General features: G+C 48.6%; 1 protein-coding gene across 1 annotated transcript in view; it reads right to left on the minus strand.

The window, feature by feature from the left end:
- ERGIC1 (endoplasmic reticulum-golgi intermediate compartment 1) overlaps positions 1–17,776 on the minus strand; it is a 55,583-nt gene that overhangs the window by 5,298 nt on the left and 32,509 nt on the right. Inside the window, exons 4-9 of the mRNA XM_084215513.1 lie at positions 13,654–13,748; positions 12,869–12,993; positions 10,448–10,552; positions 7,308–7,368; positions 6,154–6,254; positions 3,477–3,599 (exon numbers count right to left, since the gene is read on the minus strand). Coding sequence (XP_084071639.1) covers positions 3,477–3,599; positions 6,154–6,254; positions 7,308–7,368; positions 10,448–10,552; positions 12,869–12,993; positions 13,654–13,748 — 610 coding nt within the window. The remainder of the gene's footprint in view (positions 1–3,476; positions 3,600–6,153; positions 6,255–7,307; positions 7,369–10,447; positions 10,553–12,868; positions 12,994–13,653; positions 13,749–17,776) is intronic.

A 17,776-nucleotide genomic window follows, 5' to 3' on the forward strand; every position in this document is an offset into this window, starting at 1 on the left:
CAGGAGCAGCAGCAGCAGCACTGAGGGGAAGGAACAAACAGCTCATTAAGGGTGAGCAAAGGCAGTGAGAACTACAGCTCCAAGATATGAACCTCCAGTGAGCTCAGTGAAACAAGGAAATGGGGCTCTTGCAGGACACTCAGCATTCCAGCAGGTCCAGGCTGCTAAAACCAGAGCACCAGCCCGAGGCAAGGTCAGGATTTTTAGGGGACAAGTGCAGCTCCTGCTCCTGTACCCCCTCCCTGCTGTCCCTTGGGGTGTGACACAGGGAAATGCCCACCCTGGAGCTGGGTTATTGCAGCTCAGCTGACGGGAGATGTCACACCACAAACACAAACCCCGTCCAACACGCAGATTCTGCATCACAGGCAGGAAATTCTGACTTCAGTGCAGCAGCACAAGGGGCTGGGGAATAGAGAAAAAAAAATAAATTCATCTGCAGAGCTCTGTAGTGCTGAGTGGGGATGAGTCACACACACCTGGCACTGGCACCTCCTGCACACACAGCTTCGAGTCCTGGTGACGGAAAAAGGGCTTGGAGGGCTTGTGACCAGTGCTGGGCTCCAGGTCAGCACAGGAGCTGCACCAAATGTTCCTTGATCAGCACAGCTCTGATATGCACAGGAAGGCATCAGGCACTCCTCTGGGCTTAATGGGAGGAGTTATTGGCAATGATCTGCCTTTAGCTCCATGAGGTCTGTGGGATCAGACCCAGGCATGAAGGGTGAAGGGAAAGAGACACAGAAGGGGAATAATCCCAGAGGTGAGGGCCCCAGGACATGAGGAATGCACCTGGAACAGGAGGAGATCACAGCAGAGTGGGATGCAGGCTGGTGCCTGAAGGAAAACACCAGTGGATGCACAGGAGGAGGCAAGGCTGCTGGCAAGGTGACAGAAATCAAGTGTCAGACACATCACTGTGCTCCTCTGGGATGTCCTAAAGTCTGAAAATTACTTTTAAAGTCAGAGGGGGACACCAGCACCCTCAGGCAATTCCCAGGAAGGTAAGCTTCAGAATCCCACCCAGAGATTTTCAGCACATCTTGCAGACCCCTGTCTTGGCTTTAAAAATGCCACAGGACTGAACCTGTGACACCTGTCAGTACCAGCTCCCATGGCTGAAATTGCTCTGCCTGCAACCACTCTGCTCCAGCTCCCACCTTCCATTATTTCCAGTTTAACTTTTTTTCCCACTCAGAGGCCAGATGAGTCCTCTCACACCAGGAAAAAAAATATTTCTTTGGATTTTGAAAGCTTCAGCACAACTTTGGCTGCTTTTCTGCCTGCTCTCCTCTCCCAGCCCCTACACTGATCTCATGATAAAACCTTCTTTCAGTCTGGCCACTTACAGGAACTCATGAATTTTCAGCAGCTCTGAACAAGGCTCTGCCTGCCCACCAGGAGTGTTTGTCACACCTGTGTGACATCCTGACACAGCCACCAGCATCATCCTCATCCCTCAGAGTGAGGACATCCAGCTGGAACAGCCCCCAGGGAGCTGCCTGACACCACAGCATTTACAGGACCAAACAAAGCAGCCAAAAATCAACTGCAGAACTCCCCTTTAGCAGCCAGGAAGTGCCTGGCTGCCTTTAAAGACAGAACAGGGCAAAATTCATCCTGGGGCCAGTGATTCAACACCCAGACTGAGTCCAGTGAGGAGCAGGGGGTGTGGAGAGGACTGTTATTTTGGGGAAGAGGAGAAACTGTAACTCTTATTTAATGAAAATTAATCAACCTTTAAATCTTATCAGAAACAGAAGTGGAAGTGCTGTTCTACTTTTGGATTCTCAGTAGGAAACACACGTTTCAGTTTTTGAGATTATGGGATACAAATTCAAACGAGCTACAAACCTAAAATGTAACTGTGGCCATCAGGGAGGAAATTCTCTCCTGTGTCCCTTGTGTCAACTCAGAGGCAGGATATCATTCAAAAAAGATGCTTTTTATAGGCATGGAATGGCAGATCAGCAGTGAATCAATGCTGACAATAAAATTAAAGAATAATCCCAGCTATCAAATCATTTCCCATGAAAACACCTCCACACCCTCACCCCCACCAAGATGTGTAAGAAACTTCTGGGAGCACAATTTTAGGGAAAGAAGCAGAGGCAGAATGAGATGCCAAGTCATGAAATGCTGATGCTTGACCTTTTTTAGGATTATGTTTTGAAGCCAAGTAGATGTGCTAAGAAGAGAAAGTCTTTCACCATGACATTCAGGTTTTACTTCAAGCCCCCTTATCTGGTTATTTGTGTATTCTATTCACTGCCCAAAGTTCAGTGAAGGGAACTTTTATTAAAAGTTGCAAAATCAAAATCTTGAAGTGCAACTCAGCCACACTGTTTATGTGAATTCCATTTAAAACAGTCAAACAGTTTAAAAATCAGAATTTGAGATCTTCACTCCAGCCAATTTATCAACTGATTTACATTCCACCATGCCTCACTGGCACAGCTCACTGCAGCTTCAATTTTAAGCCAACTCCCTGAAGACACTTTTTTTTTTAAAGTTCTGGAGGATCTTTAAATAGCTCTTTGCCTAATGAGCAGTTTGGCCAGCACAGCTTTGTTCTGGATGCTGAGATCAGGACTGCAGGATGCTCTCTGCACACATCCAAATGTAACTCATCAGGAAAACACCTCTGGCATTTGATAATGCAGCTCTTTTCCACTTCTACTTAGGAGTAAATACCTGGAACTGGCACTCCTTATTAAGCAAAGCACTGAGTAAAACTCAGTGTAAAAAAAAAAAAAAACAAAAAAAACAATGTCTTGTAGCAGAGGAGAGAAGTGGCTGCTGATGAAATTTCCACTGCCAGTTTTCTTCCTATTTACTATAAAAATCACCCAAATACCAGCAGATAGCAAGGACAAGGCAGTTCTGTCATCTAACAGTTCTCCTCCCTCACTGGAACAAAGGAAAACCCTCTGGAGAGACCAGGATGACTTTGGGGTGGAGAAGGGAGGGGGGTGCCCAGAGCAGCTGTGGCTGCCCCTGGATCCCTCAAAGTGCCCCAGGACAGGTTTGGAGCAACCTGGGCTAGTGGAAGGTGTCCCTGCCATGGCAGGGGTGGAATGGGATGAAGTTTAAGGTTCTTTCCAATCCCAACCATTCTAGATTCTCTGCACATTTGATCTCACCATTACTGAGCAGTTGGTTGCAGTTTTCCTGCTCACCACATCAGCTTTACTTCCAAGCTTCTGACATGCTGCAAGAGAGCCCATCCTGCCTGGACAGCGCCTGGCCCTTCTGGAATAGGTAAATTTCCCTTCTTTTTGTGCCCAGCTATTAAATCAAGTGGTCAGAGCACTGCGCTCCCCTCCCAGTGCAGCACCACCCCAGTGATGTGCTGCCTCATCCCCAGCAGTCACAGTGCCCCGGGGCAGGAACTCAGCTCCTCTGGGCAAGAAAGGCTCAGGAGGGACATGAGAGGCAGGCAGAGGAAGGGAGGAGGAGGGGTCAGGGTGACTCACCGATGTGATAAACCTGTACAGAGGCTGTCTCCTCTCTGTGTACTTCACTGTGATGGGGCTCAGGTCGTAGCGGAACCAGATGGCCGGGATGATGCGGCCCGTGTGGCTGTAGGCCACGTATTCCTGGGGAAAACCAGGGGAAAAAAGGGGAAAATGGCACCAAATGTCAGCAAGCTCATTCCAGAGAGTGTCTGCCAGAAAACTGCCCCCGTGGGTTTGGCCTTCGCCCCACTGTTTTGTAGCAGTGACCAGATGGAAAGAGGCAAACAGTGAATTCCTGTGTGACTGCTTACCTCCCATCCTTATCAAGAGGAAAACAATCTCCTTCCAGCCTGATAATGAAAGAGCTGGGGACAGTGATGGTGATTACTCTCACCTCCATTCAGAGTCACAGGACTAAACAGAAAGGCTGTCATTGATTCTCCATCCTAGTTCTGCTCTATTTAAATACAAACAGCCTGGCTGCAGGTGAAGTTTTAGTTCTGTATGTCTATATTTTGTAGATAAATCACTCACCAAACAAATGGAATTTAGTTTGTAAGAACCTGAAAATGCCTCCTTGTCCTTGCATTCCTTTGTCAGACCCTCTCCCCACTGGCAAATGGAATGCTTTGCCCTCTTAGTGTGGAACCATGTTTAAAACTCCTGCTGAAAGTCAGAATAAAACTGGATACAGAAAAATACTGGCAAAGGTTCAAAAAATATCCCAGGCTGCTTTGGGAGAGACACCTTCCGGATTTTCAGTGCCACTCTCCTTTAATCCATTTGTTTCCTGACAGGTCCAGTGCCAGCCACAGCCACAGGACAGCACCCAGCAGGACACACTGCCCACTACCAACACCTGAACTGAAGCCACATCTTCCTGAGATAATATTCTGTCTGTGCTGGCAGTGGAGATAGGTATCAGTTTTCAGACATTCAGAGGGTGAAGAAAAATCCCAGGAAAGCAGGCTGGAGCCCACAGTCCAAGGAAAGCCCAGTGTGGCACAGGCTGCCTCTCCCTCCCTCAGCCCTGTGACAAGCTGCCAGCTCTCATCTCCTCTCCTGTGCAATTCTCCTTCACAGAGAGGCAAAGACAGCCTCAAATACTTCATAAAAATAAAAAAAGAGCAAGCAACAGGACACTCGTGAGCATGACACACACAAAAAAAAATTAATTTTGCTCTGTGTGCTGGTGAAGCAGTATTTATCTTCCATCATCTCATATAAATCACAAATTTCCCTGATTTTAGGTGGTTCATTGGTTCATCCCATGATGACAAGAGAAGCAGAAGTCCCCAGTCATGACATTTTCAGGCTCTTACTGGAGTTCTGCAGCTCACTTTGGGACAGTGGTTCTGTGGGAAGGGAGGAAACATGGGAGCTAAGAGAGGAGACAGAGTTTGTACCCTTCAGACTCTCCTCAGAGCAGCCACTCTGTGCCAGACTGGTCCAGGGGCTTCCCATTTCCCTTTCCCACTGCTCAGTGTGGAGTGAAGGACTGAAACACCACAACAAGAAAGCACTGAGGCAGCAGTGCTTCTCAGCACCTCAGTTTTGACAGAACTGACCTCATTTTTTCCTTCCTCTCCCCTTCTCCCCACCAGCAATCCTGCCCTAATGAGTCAGACTTGGCTGAACGCCCCAATCTGCAGCCAAGCTCAGAGAAGTGTCAAAAGCTCCTGCTATTTTCCAAATTACTTTCAGAACTCCTGTCACAGGAGTCTTATCAGAACAGCAGTTGTGACATTAAGCAGAACAAATACACTGTAATCTGAACAGAGGGAGATGTCCAAATCCCTGGGACACACCACACAAGCAAGCCCAAAAGTCACCAGTCAGGAACATTAACCTGAGACCTAGTCCAGGAGAGTGTGTGCCTAATTATCAGTCAGGGCAAACTAGAAGTAATCAGATATTAGAAACAGATTTTGGACTTTCATTTAGCACCTGAATGGCAAATAATTTTCAACTGGAAGATGCTTTCTACTGTTAAAAGTAAATAGGGTCCTTTTTTTTCCTTGAAAAAATTCAATACATTGAATTATTAAAATGCTGGATGTAGCACTCAGTGCTCTGGGCTGGGTGACAAGGTGGGAATTGGTCACTGGCAGGATTTGGTGATCTTGGATCTTTTCTAAACTAATGGATTCTGTGGTAATTCCCTATCATAACGCAGGGACTGTGAAATACTCAACCAGCACATATTTGCTGCTACAGTTCAGTCACTTAATGTCTGAAATAAACATTTGCTGATTTGTTTCATCCATCCATCACAAGTGAGACCGTTTAGTTACTAAAACCAGGTGCCAGTGATGTTTTGTGTGTTCAGCTGGATTACAGTTTCCATTCAGATGCACCTTGCCAGGCACAACAGGAGCTCCTGCAGCCTGTAAACACCTCCCACACAATTTACAGAAATCCACATCAGCCAAACTGACAGGTGAGCACGCCAGGAGGAAGAACAGGAGTGAAAGCACCACCACCACCTGCTCTGACAAGCCCTCCCAACCCCAACCCTGGCAAACAGCAGCAGCAGGAAAAGCCCCACTCCGAGCAGCTTCAGTTCCTCCTTCTCCCAGCAGAGGCTACTGCTCACCTACAAACCCACGGGGCACAGAGAGCAACAGGAGGGGAGGAACGGCGGCAGAGCATCCCCTGGGCTGCAGGGAGGATGGAGAGGCAGCTGCTGCTTTACCTTGTTGGCCACGGTGTACTGGTAGGAGTATCGCTGCTTGCCGCCCATGTCCTCGTACACCGTGGGCACAATCTTCAGGATGTAGTCGTGAGAGGCAAGGGCTGTGCTCAGGGGAGGAAGGGAAGGACACGTTAGCACTGAGAGAAAGGAGCCAGCCCACAGAACAAGTCACAAAAAGGGTGACTCCCTCCTCCTCATCTCAGGGACAAAGCTCCACACGCCACATCTGTGCCCTTTGCTCAGAACGCTGGCGGGTGCTTGGGTGACACCAGAAGCCGCCCACCACTTCTGCAGGACCACAACCCACCCCAGCTTTGGGTTACTCCAACCTTCCTAACTGCCTGCAACTATAAATGGTAACACTTTTATCACCACCACAAACAGCCTGGTCAAATCAGGAACTGGTTGAGGTTAGGGCTGCAGCCCACTGAGATCATTTTGACTAAAAAACCTGAGGTATCACAACCTGTGTACTTCCATTTCTTTCTTGCTTTCTCATCTTCCTTCTCCTACAGCTGCTTAACTATTTTTTTCATTATTTAAATGGCTCATTCTGTTTTTTGTGTCTGCTAAAACAGTTCTAAAACAGAATTCTAAATGACATCTCTGAAGGATCCTCTAGCCAAGTGTAACACGATGACATTTGGCTCCTGGAGGTAAAAAAAAAACCCCAAACCACAACTGTATAGCTTCAGGAACAGCCACAGAAATTTTGTTCCAAGAAATGGACAGGACTGATGTCCTGGAGGAGCCTGAACACTTGAGAGACAACTCTCTACACTGAACTGTAGCATGCATTGAATTTTCCTTTAGTGCTGGGCCCTGAAATTGTCCCTCTTTCCATCCACAGAGCAGAAATTTCAAGGCAATTTGCAACACAAGTACAAGGCAAAGTTCTGGTGGAAGTGACAGCAGCAGAGGGACACTACAGGAACAGGATACGGATAAAAAACTCCAGAAGGACTGCAAAGGACCTTTTGGGCTAAGCCTTTTCTGTAGTACTGGAGGAAATGGAAATGTCAGCCAGCAATGGCTGGATCATTCTGGCTAAAGAGGCAAATGAAAGACTTCTGGATACAGCAGCGTTGCATGAATGGCCCTGCCCTCCCTCCTGCAGAGGGTGGCTGAGAGCTGCAGTCCCCAGGAATACCCACGGTTTGAGCTGAGCTTGTCTGCTCCCTCCAAGGCATTGAATGCTCCGTGAACGTTATGGACCTGGAAAGCAAAAAGGAGGATGAAGAAACTCTGCTCTGACTTGATACTCTTGACCTTTGCTTCCCTACCCTGTAACCAGGGGAGCAGCCTGATTCAACCCTTCCAAAAAACAAAGCCTCAACCCAGTGAAAGATGACCCCAAATATCTTTCAGTGACCATCATCCCAGTGGTTGGCTCCAAGTGAAAAAGCTGATTTCACAACATCTTACAAGATGAAACTCCAAAACCACTCCAAAGCTAAAGGAATTGCAGTTGGAAGAGGCCAGTTGTGAAATTTTCACTGTGAGGTATTTCCTAAGAGCTTTGCAGAGTAAACTGTGAAATTAATTTTATCAGGCTGAAAGAGAAATAGATGGGAGTCACACTGGGGTTAAAACTCAGCAGTTTTCTCCTCTAAAGGTGGCTGGTGTGAGGGCAGCTGGGTCTGGACAACTCATCAGCCTTGGAGATGGGAAGGACCCATCCCAACACTGACATCCCTTCAGCTTTTCCTGCAGCTGATTTCAGCCCTGTGAGTATGTTTGCCCACAATAAGAGCATTTCCATGCCCTGCACACGCTGTGACCTGGAGTCTGATCTCCAGCAACAGAATCACCCATGTGTGAACACTCCAGACAGGGAAAAGCCCATGGCAGCAGCTGTAGGGCAGAGGTTGTGCTGCTCACAAGGTACAAAGAAAGGACAAGGAACTCCACAACCCAGAAATTCCTGACCTTAAGTCAACAAGGAAGAAGAGTTTGGAAGGAGGATTTGGTCAGGGGTGTGACAGTTTCACCTCACCAACAGGGCAATGCTATCTCCTTCCCAGACCTTCTCAACATGTGCCTGTCTCATCCTCATGGACATTTCCCTGCTCCCAGCACCACAGAGTGGATGAGGGAGGAAGCAGCAAGTGAACCAGTTCTGCTCAGCAGAAAGGAAATTCTGGAGAGACAAAATCAGCAGCAAGTTCAACTGGAAGGTGCTGGGAGCAGGAGCAGAGCAAAAGCAACAGCTGATCCTGCTGCAAGGCCTTTTGCTCTCCTGGACTTTCACACAACCACGACCATTCCCAAACTACATCTGCAGGCTGTGCTCATTCTTTACTCACTGTAAAAGGCATAAGAAGGAAAGGAAGCCCCTGGAGTGGGCTACAGTGTTGTGTTCCATTCTTGATACAGCTAAGAAGTTTCTTGCAGAATATCTGGGCCAGAGACTTTAAGGTCCACTTCAAACTTTTGGTGGATTTTCCCCTCATCAAGACCAAAATTCAAACCAATGAGTTCCTACCTCCAGCCATCAGGTAACCCAGTAAAGAGAGAGATGTGGAAGTAGGAGATGTTGCGTTTTTAATCATAATTTCTACGGAGTTCTACATTATGGTGCTGAATAATCCTAGCTTTGACCTTGTCAGGAGAGTTGTCCACCCCTGACAGTAAAAAGGCATCATCTCCTGCTCTCCTCATCTCTCTCTCCTTACTGGGTTACCTGACATGCAGGAACTCACTGCCTGAGTTTTAATTCTGCAGGTTTTCATTCTGATCTCATCTCAATGAGGGTGAAAAATCTGCAGGAAGTCTGCCACTATTGTGCACAAAGTACTGATGAAGACTCAAAGCTCATTCAGTGCCAGATGATATTTAAATCTCTGCTTCAGAGAAACTGTTTTTCCTGGAGAACACAGCCTGTCCCTCAGTGGATCACTGTGGCAGAGTCAGTCCCAGCCCACAGAGAACAGATTCCCAGCACATGACACAAGTGAATGAGAAGCTCCTCACCCTCTCTAAGGAATATAAGCTTTTTATTACATCAAAGCAGGTGGAGACAACCTGAAATATTCAAAGGTGCACCTAGACAGATTTAAAGCTCCCCACACTTGCTGAGTCGTGGTAGCACCTGTTTGGTGAAGATATCCTCCTTTAATTTGTGCTGCTGAACTGCTGCTTGCCTGCAGCACCTACGTGCTCCCTCATCCTCAACTCTGAAAATACTCCTGTGAACCTGCCCCAGTCAGGAGCCAACTCCACATTTGCTAGACAGGTTTCTCACCACAAGAACCGAAGACACTTGCTGCTCCTCTCTCCAGGCTCCTCCTCCGTGCTGACTCACACTCCAGCTGCCTTAGCCCAGCAGCCCATGATAAAACAATGGGAATGCTCCCTCAGAGCACCCATTTCCCACGCAGGCTGCACAACTCCCCATTACCACTCACCTCCTATTTTTCATAATCTCAGTGTGCTTTACAGACATTAAGCCAAGCTTATTTATACGCTAATATTTCCTCGTTCCCACACAAGATAATTCCTAAAAGAAGCCGGGAGCAGAACCAGAAGACTACAAAGCAACGCTTAGACTTGTTAGCATGAAAAAGGGTTTTGGAAGTGGGTGTACAAGGAGCAGACTAATGAGACGTCTGTGCTGAGGAAAGAAGATTACAGAGAGACTATGGGTAAGCAATGTTTAGGGTGAGTCTCAAGCTGGGTGTGCACATGTGGAACTCCCACCTGCGAGGGCAGCTCCTTGGAAGTAGGCTAGTGCTGTAATCTGTCCTTATTGAGAAATCAGGTAATATTACATAACTTGCAGCACCTGGTGAAATTCTATCCACTGGGCAAGTGCATGCATTCAGCTTCTTCCCAGCAGGGAACTGGCAGTGCTAAGTCTAACTTGCGTTTCACAGAGCAAATTTGACTAATAGGTGTCTGCTGTACAAGTAGAGTGAATTAAAAAGAGCTTGACTGCTGCTGTGGTGAACACAGTAGCCAGCACACATCTTCCCTGAGCGCATCACTCCTCCTCCACAAAGGCAGAAAGGTTTGTTTGCTGTGCTCGTGCTAAAACCAGGATTTTGCTGAGCCACAAACCCTCATTTCTAACTCTCTCTACGAGTTTTCCAAAAGCACTTTGACTTTCAGAAGAACACAGCCCAGTTGCTCTGTGACTGGACACTGCTCCTGCCCCAGCTGGTGGCAGCTGTGAACTCTCTCCAGCCTTGAGTTTACACTGCAGGAACACCCAGGCCTTCCATAAAACCAAAGTGTCCAACATCAAACCACTCTCACTGCATTCCCCTAGAGCCAGGGAATTTTCAGGACTCACCTGCAGCTTGTCCCCAAATGAGAGCTTGTGGATGACGTGAGTCATGTCGGGGTTCTGGGGCTGCGCCGTCGCGCTGTGCGTCGACACGTGGAAGTTACCAGGGACCTAAAATTAGCCACGACAGGGAAGACAGGATTTCACACTTTATCCCTCAAGGCATTGCTAGGCTCTGTGATGTGACATGGGAATGCCTGGATCCATCCAGGAAGGTGGAAGAATCTGCGATACCTTCCTGCAGCTGACCAACACCACCGCGCTCAGTCCTGCAACCTGGAGTCTGGCAGCCCCACACTGCTGATGTTCCTGAGCAGGGGATGATGAGTGGGTCACTCCCAGCTCCAGGGATTCCCAGCACTTAAGGCTATGTCTTTCATCCCTATTAAAATAAAATTCCTGTCTCTCTTGCTCAATGTCTTACTCCCACATCTGGCATTTGCAAACGGGCCCACTGCTGCAGAGCAGCCCAGGAAGCTGGGGATGCATTTCTCTTCTGGTACCAGCCATGAGCAACTTCACCTCTGAGAATGTGTGCAAGAACGAGTTTGATATAAAGAGAAAATCCACCACCAAACCCGTGTGGGCATCCTATACAAACTAACCTAGATCTTCCCCTTCTCCACCTGGCAGGAGCCAGCAGGAGCCCTTCCTTTTAATCTTTTTAATGGAGGGAAATACAAAGAACTGAAATGCACAAGTTTCACCTAAAGGCTCAGTTCCAAGAGAGAAAATGAGCCCTGGTGTCTGTCTGACGGCACCACTCTGCATACACACACTTTTCAGGTCACTAGCCATGAAGTCCTTCAGCAGATTCAGCTCAATCACTGTCATGGAGGGTGCAGAAATATTTTGCTATTGAGAAAAGGTTGTGAAATGAAGCAGCCCTGAGGAGCAACGTGGCACGCCCCAAGGCAGGAGTGGGAGGGCGGTTATACAACTGCTGCCCAGCTGCTCTCTGCAGAGACACCTCACCAGCAGGGCCATGGGAGGCCACATGCCCTTCCATGTGCTTTCAGGAAAGCTGATTTAATGACCTGAGGAACAGCAGCTCACTCCTGGGAACACTTTCAGGTGCGGACACCAGCTGTGTCATAAACAAGCTGAGCAAACAGGGCGTCAGGCCCCGCAGCAAGCAGCACACACCATCGTGTCACTGCCACCCTGTCCTCCCCCAGCAGCTGGGACAGCAACACCCCAGTGCAAGCCTTGGTCAAGTTCCCGAGGCTGGCCAGGTCCCACTGCAGCTCCCAGCTCAGCCTGCCCGGGTCCTGCCAAGGGACTGCAGACTGCCAGGTCACACACGAGAGATTTGGGCAGAAGTCCTGGGTCAGCTCCCCTGCCTGTGACAGCTGTCCCAGCCACTAAATGAGACACAAGTGAGCAGTGGAGGAAGCTCCTCACTGCCACATTCTGCAGCCCCTTCTGGAGCTGCTGTGTGAGCAGGACACACCACATCCAGCAGACAAACCCCCGGGTACCTGAGCTCTGTGCTCTGGGAATTGTCTGGACAAGAACTTTCCAGAAGCCCTTTCCCAGTTTTGTGGACTACCAGCTGCCAGCAGTCATGGTGGCTTGGAGATGAGGAAAAAGCCCTCTTTTTAAATCCCTAATCATTTCCATGCCACACTATCAGCAAGAGGTGCTGTCTGTTATTTTCAGATGTGCTTTAAACACGACCTGGGAGGAAAAGAAGGAAGTAGGATTTTGTAGCCTGTGGTAGACCACGAGGAGTGAATAAAGGGTGTGCCCTTCTTAGGACATCAGTGGGTCCCACCAGTGCCTCCCCCACCCCAGCAAGTCATCTCCAGCATTACATAGCAAGATTATTCAATCTTGAACACACCCATCCCAAAGAGGAGCCTCCTCCAGGCCTGGATTTTCATTCCTTCAGACAGAAGCAGAGCATCCCCAGCAAGCATGCGTGGGGCCACGTGCTGGATTCCAAACATCCCAGCAGGAGCCCTGGCACCCTCCAGCAGGGAACATTCCTGGCATTCTGCAGCTCTCAGAACAAAGGAGAGCTGGGATGCAGCCACTGCCAAAGTCCTCTCCACACTGAGTCAGGTTTTGGAGGTGCAGAAGTCGTGAGGAGCAAACACAGGAGCCCTTTGGCATCTGCAGGGTTTTCACACATCCCCTGAACATCAGGCTGCTGCACAGAGCTGCTCTCTCTGATCAGCACTTCTGTCTCCATCACCTGCTTTGGAGAGGGAAGCAAACCCCTGATCTAACACATTCCCTGTGGGTCTGGCCATGCAGCCTCCTCTCCCTACACTGACTTGAATTTCTGTCTGACCAGCGTCATAAACACACACAACATGGCAGGAGAGGCACAGATTTCCAAATTTTCATTTTTACAAATGGATCCTGCCAGCATTTCCCCAGCCAGCACACCCTCACCCACTGTCACTGCCACTCACTCACCTTGTTGATGCTGAAATGGCCCTCAAACCTGCAGCCATCCCCATTATTGAGAGGGATCTTCATGGAGTTGTCAATGTGACCCACTTCGTGCCTTCCCATTTCATCCTGGATGTCCAGTCCAACCACTGCAGGGGTGGAAGGGAAAAGACAAAGACAAAAAAAAAAAATCAAACAAAGTAAGTAACAGGAGGGTTGCACAGGAAAAGCACTTACTGCTTTTACTTGAAAAAAATCCACACCTTTTTTCCTGACATTTGACTAAACTGAGGTGATAATGTCCTTTGTCAAAAATTGTTATACCAGAAAAGCTTTGTAAGCAAACTTTCCACACTGCCTACTTGACACAAATACACCTCCCATGTCCTGCCAGCTGCCTGCAGTCCCAATCACACAAACAGAAAAACTTCGGGCAGACAAGGCAGGTGACCTGGGAAGAGCCAACAACCAGCTGGTGCATTCACACTTCCAAATGGAACTTGGGAGGTTTCTTGCTCCCAGATACAAAAAGGTTGCTACTAAATGATAAAAAATTTAAACAAAAAAAAAAAAAAAAAAAAAAAAAGGAAATTAGATTCAGAAAGAAGCCAGTGAAGGAGATCAGCCACTGACACATGGTCCAAGAAAACAGGTGCCCTGGCCTGGAACAGAAAGCAATGGGATATTGGCAGAGGCTGCCGCTTCTTATTTCCATCCTGTTACAGAAGAAGGGCCACTGTACCAGCCTGGGCCCATTTCAAGTATCACTCAAAGCACAAAGAAAAGCTGCTAAGTGAAGGGGTACTCACATTCACAGTGCAGGTTTGGCAAACTGATGTTCAGGTTCACTTCTATTTTCCCTCCACTGTCTTTGTCTGGGTCGTCCACGTAGAGCTCATTAACTCTGGAGGGCAGAAACACAGGTGGGCTCAGGCACAGGGCTGCTTCCCACAGGGAAAACCCAAAAACTTGCATGGGGAGGGGGAAAAGGAGACTGGAAAGAGGAGGTTTGATTGTGTGATGGCTCCATCAGAGTTACAGAGAGAAGGGAAAGCTCTCCGGGATGGAATGGGGGCAAATCACGGCTTAATTTGACTTCTTGGCAAGTGCAGGAGGCTCTAAAGAAATTCTGCACTAGTAAAAAACAAAACTTCTCTTCTGTGCTTCCTGTAGCCTTCTCTACCCTGAGGTTTCAGAGGTGCTAAACAAGAGCCTAATGCTGAAGAGATGGCAGGTTATTGATCCACCCCTGCCCTCCCCTGGGCTGCTACTCCTTTTAGGCAGGAGGGAAGCATGTGTTTTTCCATTTGTGCCATAAATAGTTCTAACTCTCAGCTACCCCCAGGAAAGCTTATTTGTGTCACTAATTGCCTTTTGTTATTGCCACCCAGCTGACAGAGCAGCAGCAAGAGAAGGAAGGCAGCAGGACATATTTGTATTCTTCTCCTTAATATCACATTTCAGGCTATGAATGGTAACCAAAAGTGGTGACTAAAATTGAGGAGAAGAGGATTTGAGCCAGGAACAGATGGGAAGAAACATCCTGGACAGCAGGATCTCACACACTACACCAGCCTCCCAAAGAGGAATGTTGTCTCATAGCACCCACGGCGCTGGCACACATCTCACAGGAGACAAAACACAGATAGAGAGGCAGAGGAATGCAGGAGTAGAAATATTTATTGTTGGCACACACAATCCATCCAACACGTAAAAATAAACCAAAACAACCCCAGTGCTGAATTTGCTGAATGGTCCTGGAGAATTTACTCTGAGAGACACACCCCATTGAACTGAGACAATGGTGAGATTACCTAGAAGCTCTTTTCCCTGTTCAACAAATAAGATTTGACAATTTATCTTCCAGCTGGGCAGGTTACAGAGCTATGGGAGCTTAGATTCAGGCAAATTACATCAAATAAAACGAGTAAGTGCTCTGTAGCATTTTTATTTTACATTCAAAGTGCACTAAACTCTTTGACAAGCCCCACTGGAGAGTCCACATGCTAAGAGCCAAAGCAGACTAAGGCAGCTACAAGACAGATTCAAAGTGATTTTGCTCTGGTGATACATCTCTGGGCCAGGATGAACTGTTTGCCCTGTGGATGCAGAAGAAACAAACCTTCACACTGAGAAACACACATGCTGCCAGGCTTTTTGGAGGCAATTACTCACAGGTCAGTGGGGTTTACAGACACTCATTTAAAACCAGCACAGCATTTGTCTTCGGCTTCACAGCCCTACCTTTCTCTGGTTTTAATTGGCTTGACAAGTTGCTTGCAATCATTACTCAACCTATTTTTCAAGTGATTAATAAAAATGACACAGAGGGAGGGGAAAGATTGCTCATCAGTGACCTAGTTAGCAGCTTTTTGGCTGAGCCCTCTCCTCCTGGGTGGAATGCATTCTCTCCTCTACGTGTTCATTACTGCCAGATTGGGCAGATTGGATTAAGTCATATATCCAAACAGGGCCGGGAGGAGCAGCTCCAGCCAGGATGGGCACTAATCCCCCAGAGCAAGGCACCTCTCAGTGCTGCCCCAGTGCTCCAGCCCATTTCAGAGCCCCTGGATCCTTCCCAGGGCTGTGCTGGCTGAGATACCCAGAGATGCCCAGCAGGGCCACGGGCACCTCGGTGTTCCTGGCTAAAGGAGCGTCCCCAGCAGGGCTGGCAGAGCACAGCCAGGTGCAGCAGCTCAGCTCAACATCCCAGCTCTCTGGAGAAAAGCCCTAGCACAGTCAGTGTTTGTACTTTCTGATTTCTAACCCTGAACCTGTCAGGAATTGTGCAGCTCCAGCAGCAAAGGCGCAGGAGCTGCTCAGTGATGAGCGAGTGAGAAAGAAATTTCTGATTTCTCTGGCAGAAATCAGAGGATGAACTGAGCACAGGAGCCCGTGGGAGCTCTGACATAGGAAGGCAAGTGCTGAGCTCACCTGGCTGCTCACTGCATCACTGAGCACAGAGAAGTAGGGCAGCTTGTGCAGGTCACACAGCCCATGAGCTGCAGGTGAAGGAAACTGGTTTCCTGTCCTGCAGCCCAGTCACTGCACCAGTGGCTCCCAGCCTGTCCCTTGGGCAAGGCTCACTTCCTCCTCCTCCTCCTCTTCACCCAGTAGCCCCCTGCCCCTCTGCAACTCCTGTTCCAAATTTCACAATCTATCGCTGCACAGACATCAGGCAGCTCATAAGTGGATCCTTCCTTTCCTTCCCCTCATTTCAACCCACACCTCACCTTTCATGGAGCACCCATCCAGCTGGATCCTGTTCTCCCTCCCAGTCCAGCCACTGCCTCCTCATGGCATGACCAGCTCCTGCTGAGGGCCCAAACTGACAAATCCAGCTCCAAAGTGCATCCTTTGTGTGCCACTGATATTCCCTCTCACCATGGGGAACCAAGGTACAATGGCTGCACCTGGTGGGACAAACCTCACAAAAATGCTGTTTTCAACAAACTGGACATTTCTGTCCTCAAATATTTGGAATATTGGAATTCTGTAAATCTCATAGGTAATGCAGATCTCCAGGGTCAAGGCTATTCCTTCCAGTGAACCACTGGCACCCAGGTTAGGGGGGCAAAGGGCTGGCACTCACATGTCCCTTGCCATCCTCCTCTCCCCAGAGCCACAAAGCCAAATTGCACACAGCCTTCCTACTATGTAATCAGACTCTCCTGGGATGTCAGGAAAAGCACTGTTTACCCCCTCTAGCCACTCTCCCTGAAGGACTAAAGTCTCTGGTGGAAGAAAAGAATTTGACTCTAATTTACAGCTGTCTGTCCTGGAATACAAAGGTTCCCAGGAGGAACAGTGCCTTAAGAGTAAATCTGGGATGGTCACAAGGGAAACAAACCTGAGGCCAGGCAGAGAGAGGCAGTGATATTGGTCATACTGTGACTCCAAAGGCACGGTGTACCCTCTCCAAACATGGAGGAGTTGGTGCTTTCCTGGCTGCTACTAAGGAATATTGAAATTAAAGCAGCACAAGGAAGGAGAGGTGAGGGTGCAGAGCTCTGAAAGTACAACAAGGTGAGAGCTGGACCTCCCACCCCCACAGAGCCTCCCACCACTGACCCGAGGAACAGCAGGGAAGTTTCTCTATGATCCACACATCAGGAATCTGCTTCACTTCTAGAAAGAGCCACTTGGAAATAGTTCACATTCCTGAGTGATGCTGCTGGGCTGCTTACCCTGTCTGCTTACAAACTTCCAGCGTTCCACGCAAAAAGCTGGAGGGACCCTTGGGCCAGATCATGCAATGGCAGGTGAGAGCCAAGGCAAGGGGCCACAGCAGCCAGAGGGCAGGCCATGGCTCCAGGGTTTTATCCAAAGAAAGTCAGACCTGCTCCCTGTGCTTTAGGTCTCAGATTTATGACACAACAGCTTCGTTTCCCCAGAAACAAATATTCCACAATAACTTCTTTCCACCCAGCAGCTCTGGCCACTAACTGCAGCACTTCAACAGCTGAAGAGCCTTTGGATGCGAGGGTGGGCACTGCATTCACCTTCCAGAGCTTCACACACTGTGTGGGTGCTCTCTAAACACGTCTGCCTTGTCCTGTTTTCTCCTTGCTTCAAGGTCCTGCTTCAGGTTTTAGCCTTTTTTCTCTCCCTTTCACAGCAAACAATCAGCCAGACTCCTCCTCAGTCATCAGCCACAGAGAAAATACAGCCACTTACTCCAGAAAGCTGCACTTTACCTTGTCCTCCAACTGCCAGGAGGCACGCTCTCATCTCCAGGACCCCATGCCTAAGAGGGAAAATAATTATTCTTTCTTGAGGAAGCCCAAAGCTCCTCAAAAGACTCTCTCAGGTGAGCCCTCTTAGCTCCACTGCCCTTTCAGCTCTAATCAACCACCTTCCAAAACACAACCCTCCAGTGCTGAGATTCCTGCACCACCACATTTTCAGTGGGGCCAGAGCAGAGAGCATCAG

The sequence above is a fragment of the Fringilla coelebs genome, assembly GCF_963513975.1.
Source record: "Fringilla coelebs genome assembly, chromosome: 15".
Lineage (NCBI taxonomy): Eukaryota > Metazoa > Chordata > Aves > Passeriformes > Fringillidae > Fringilla > Fringilla coelebs.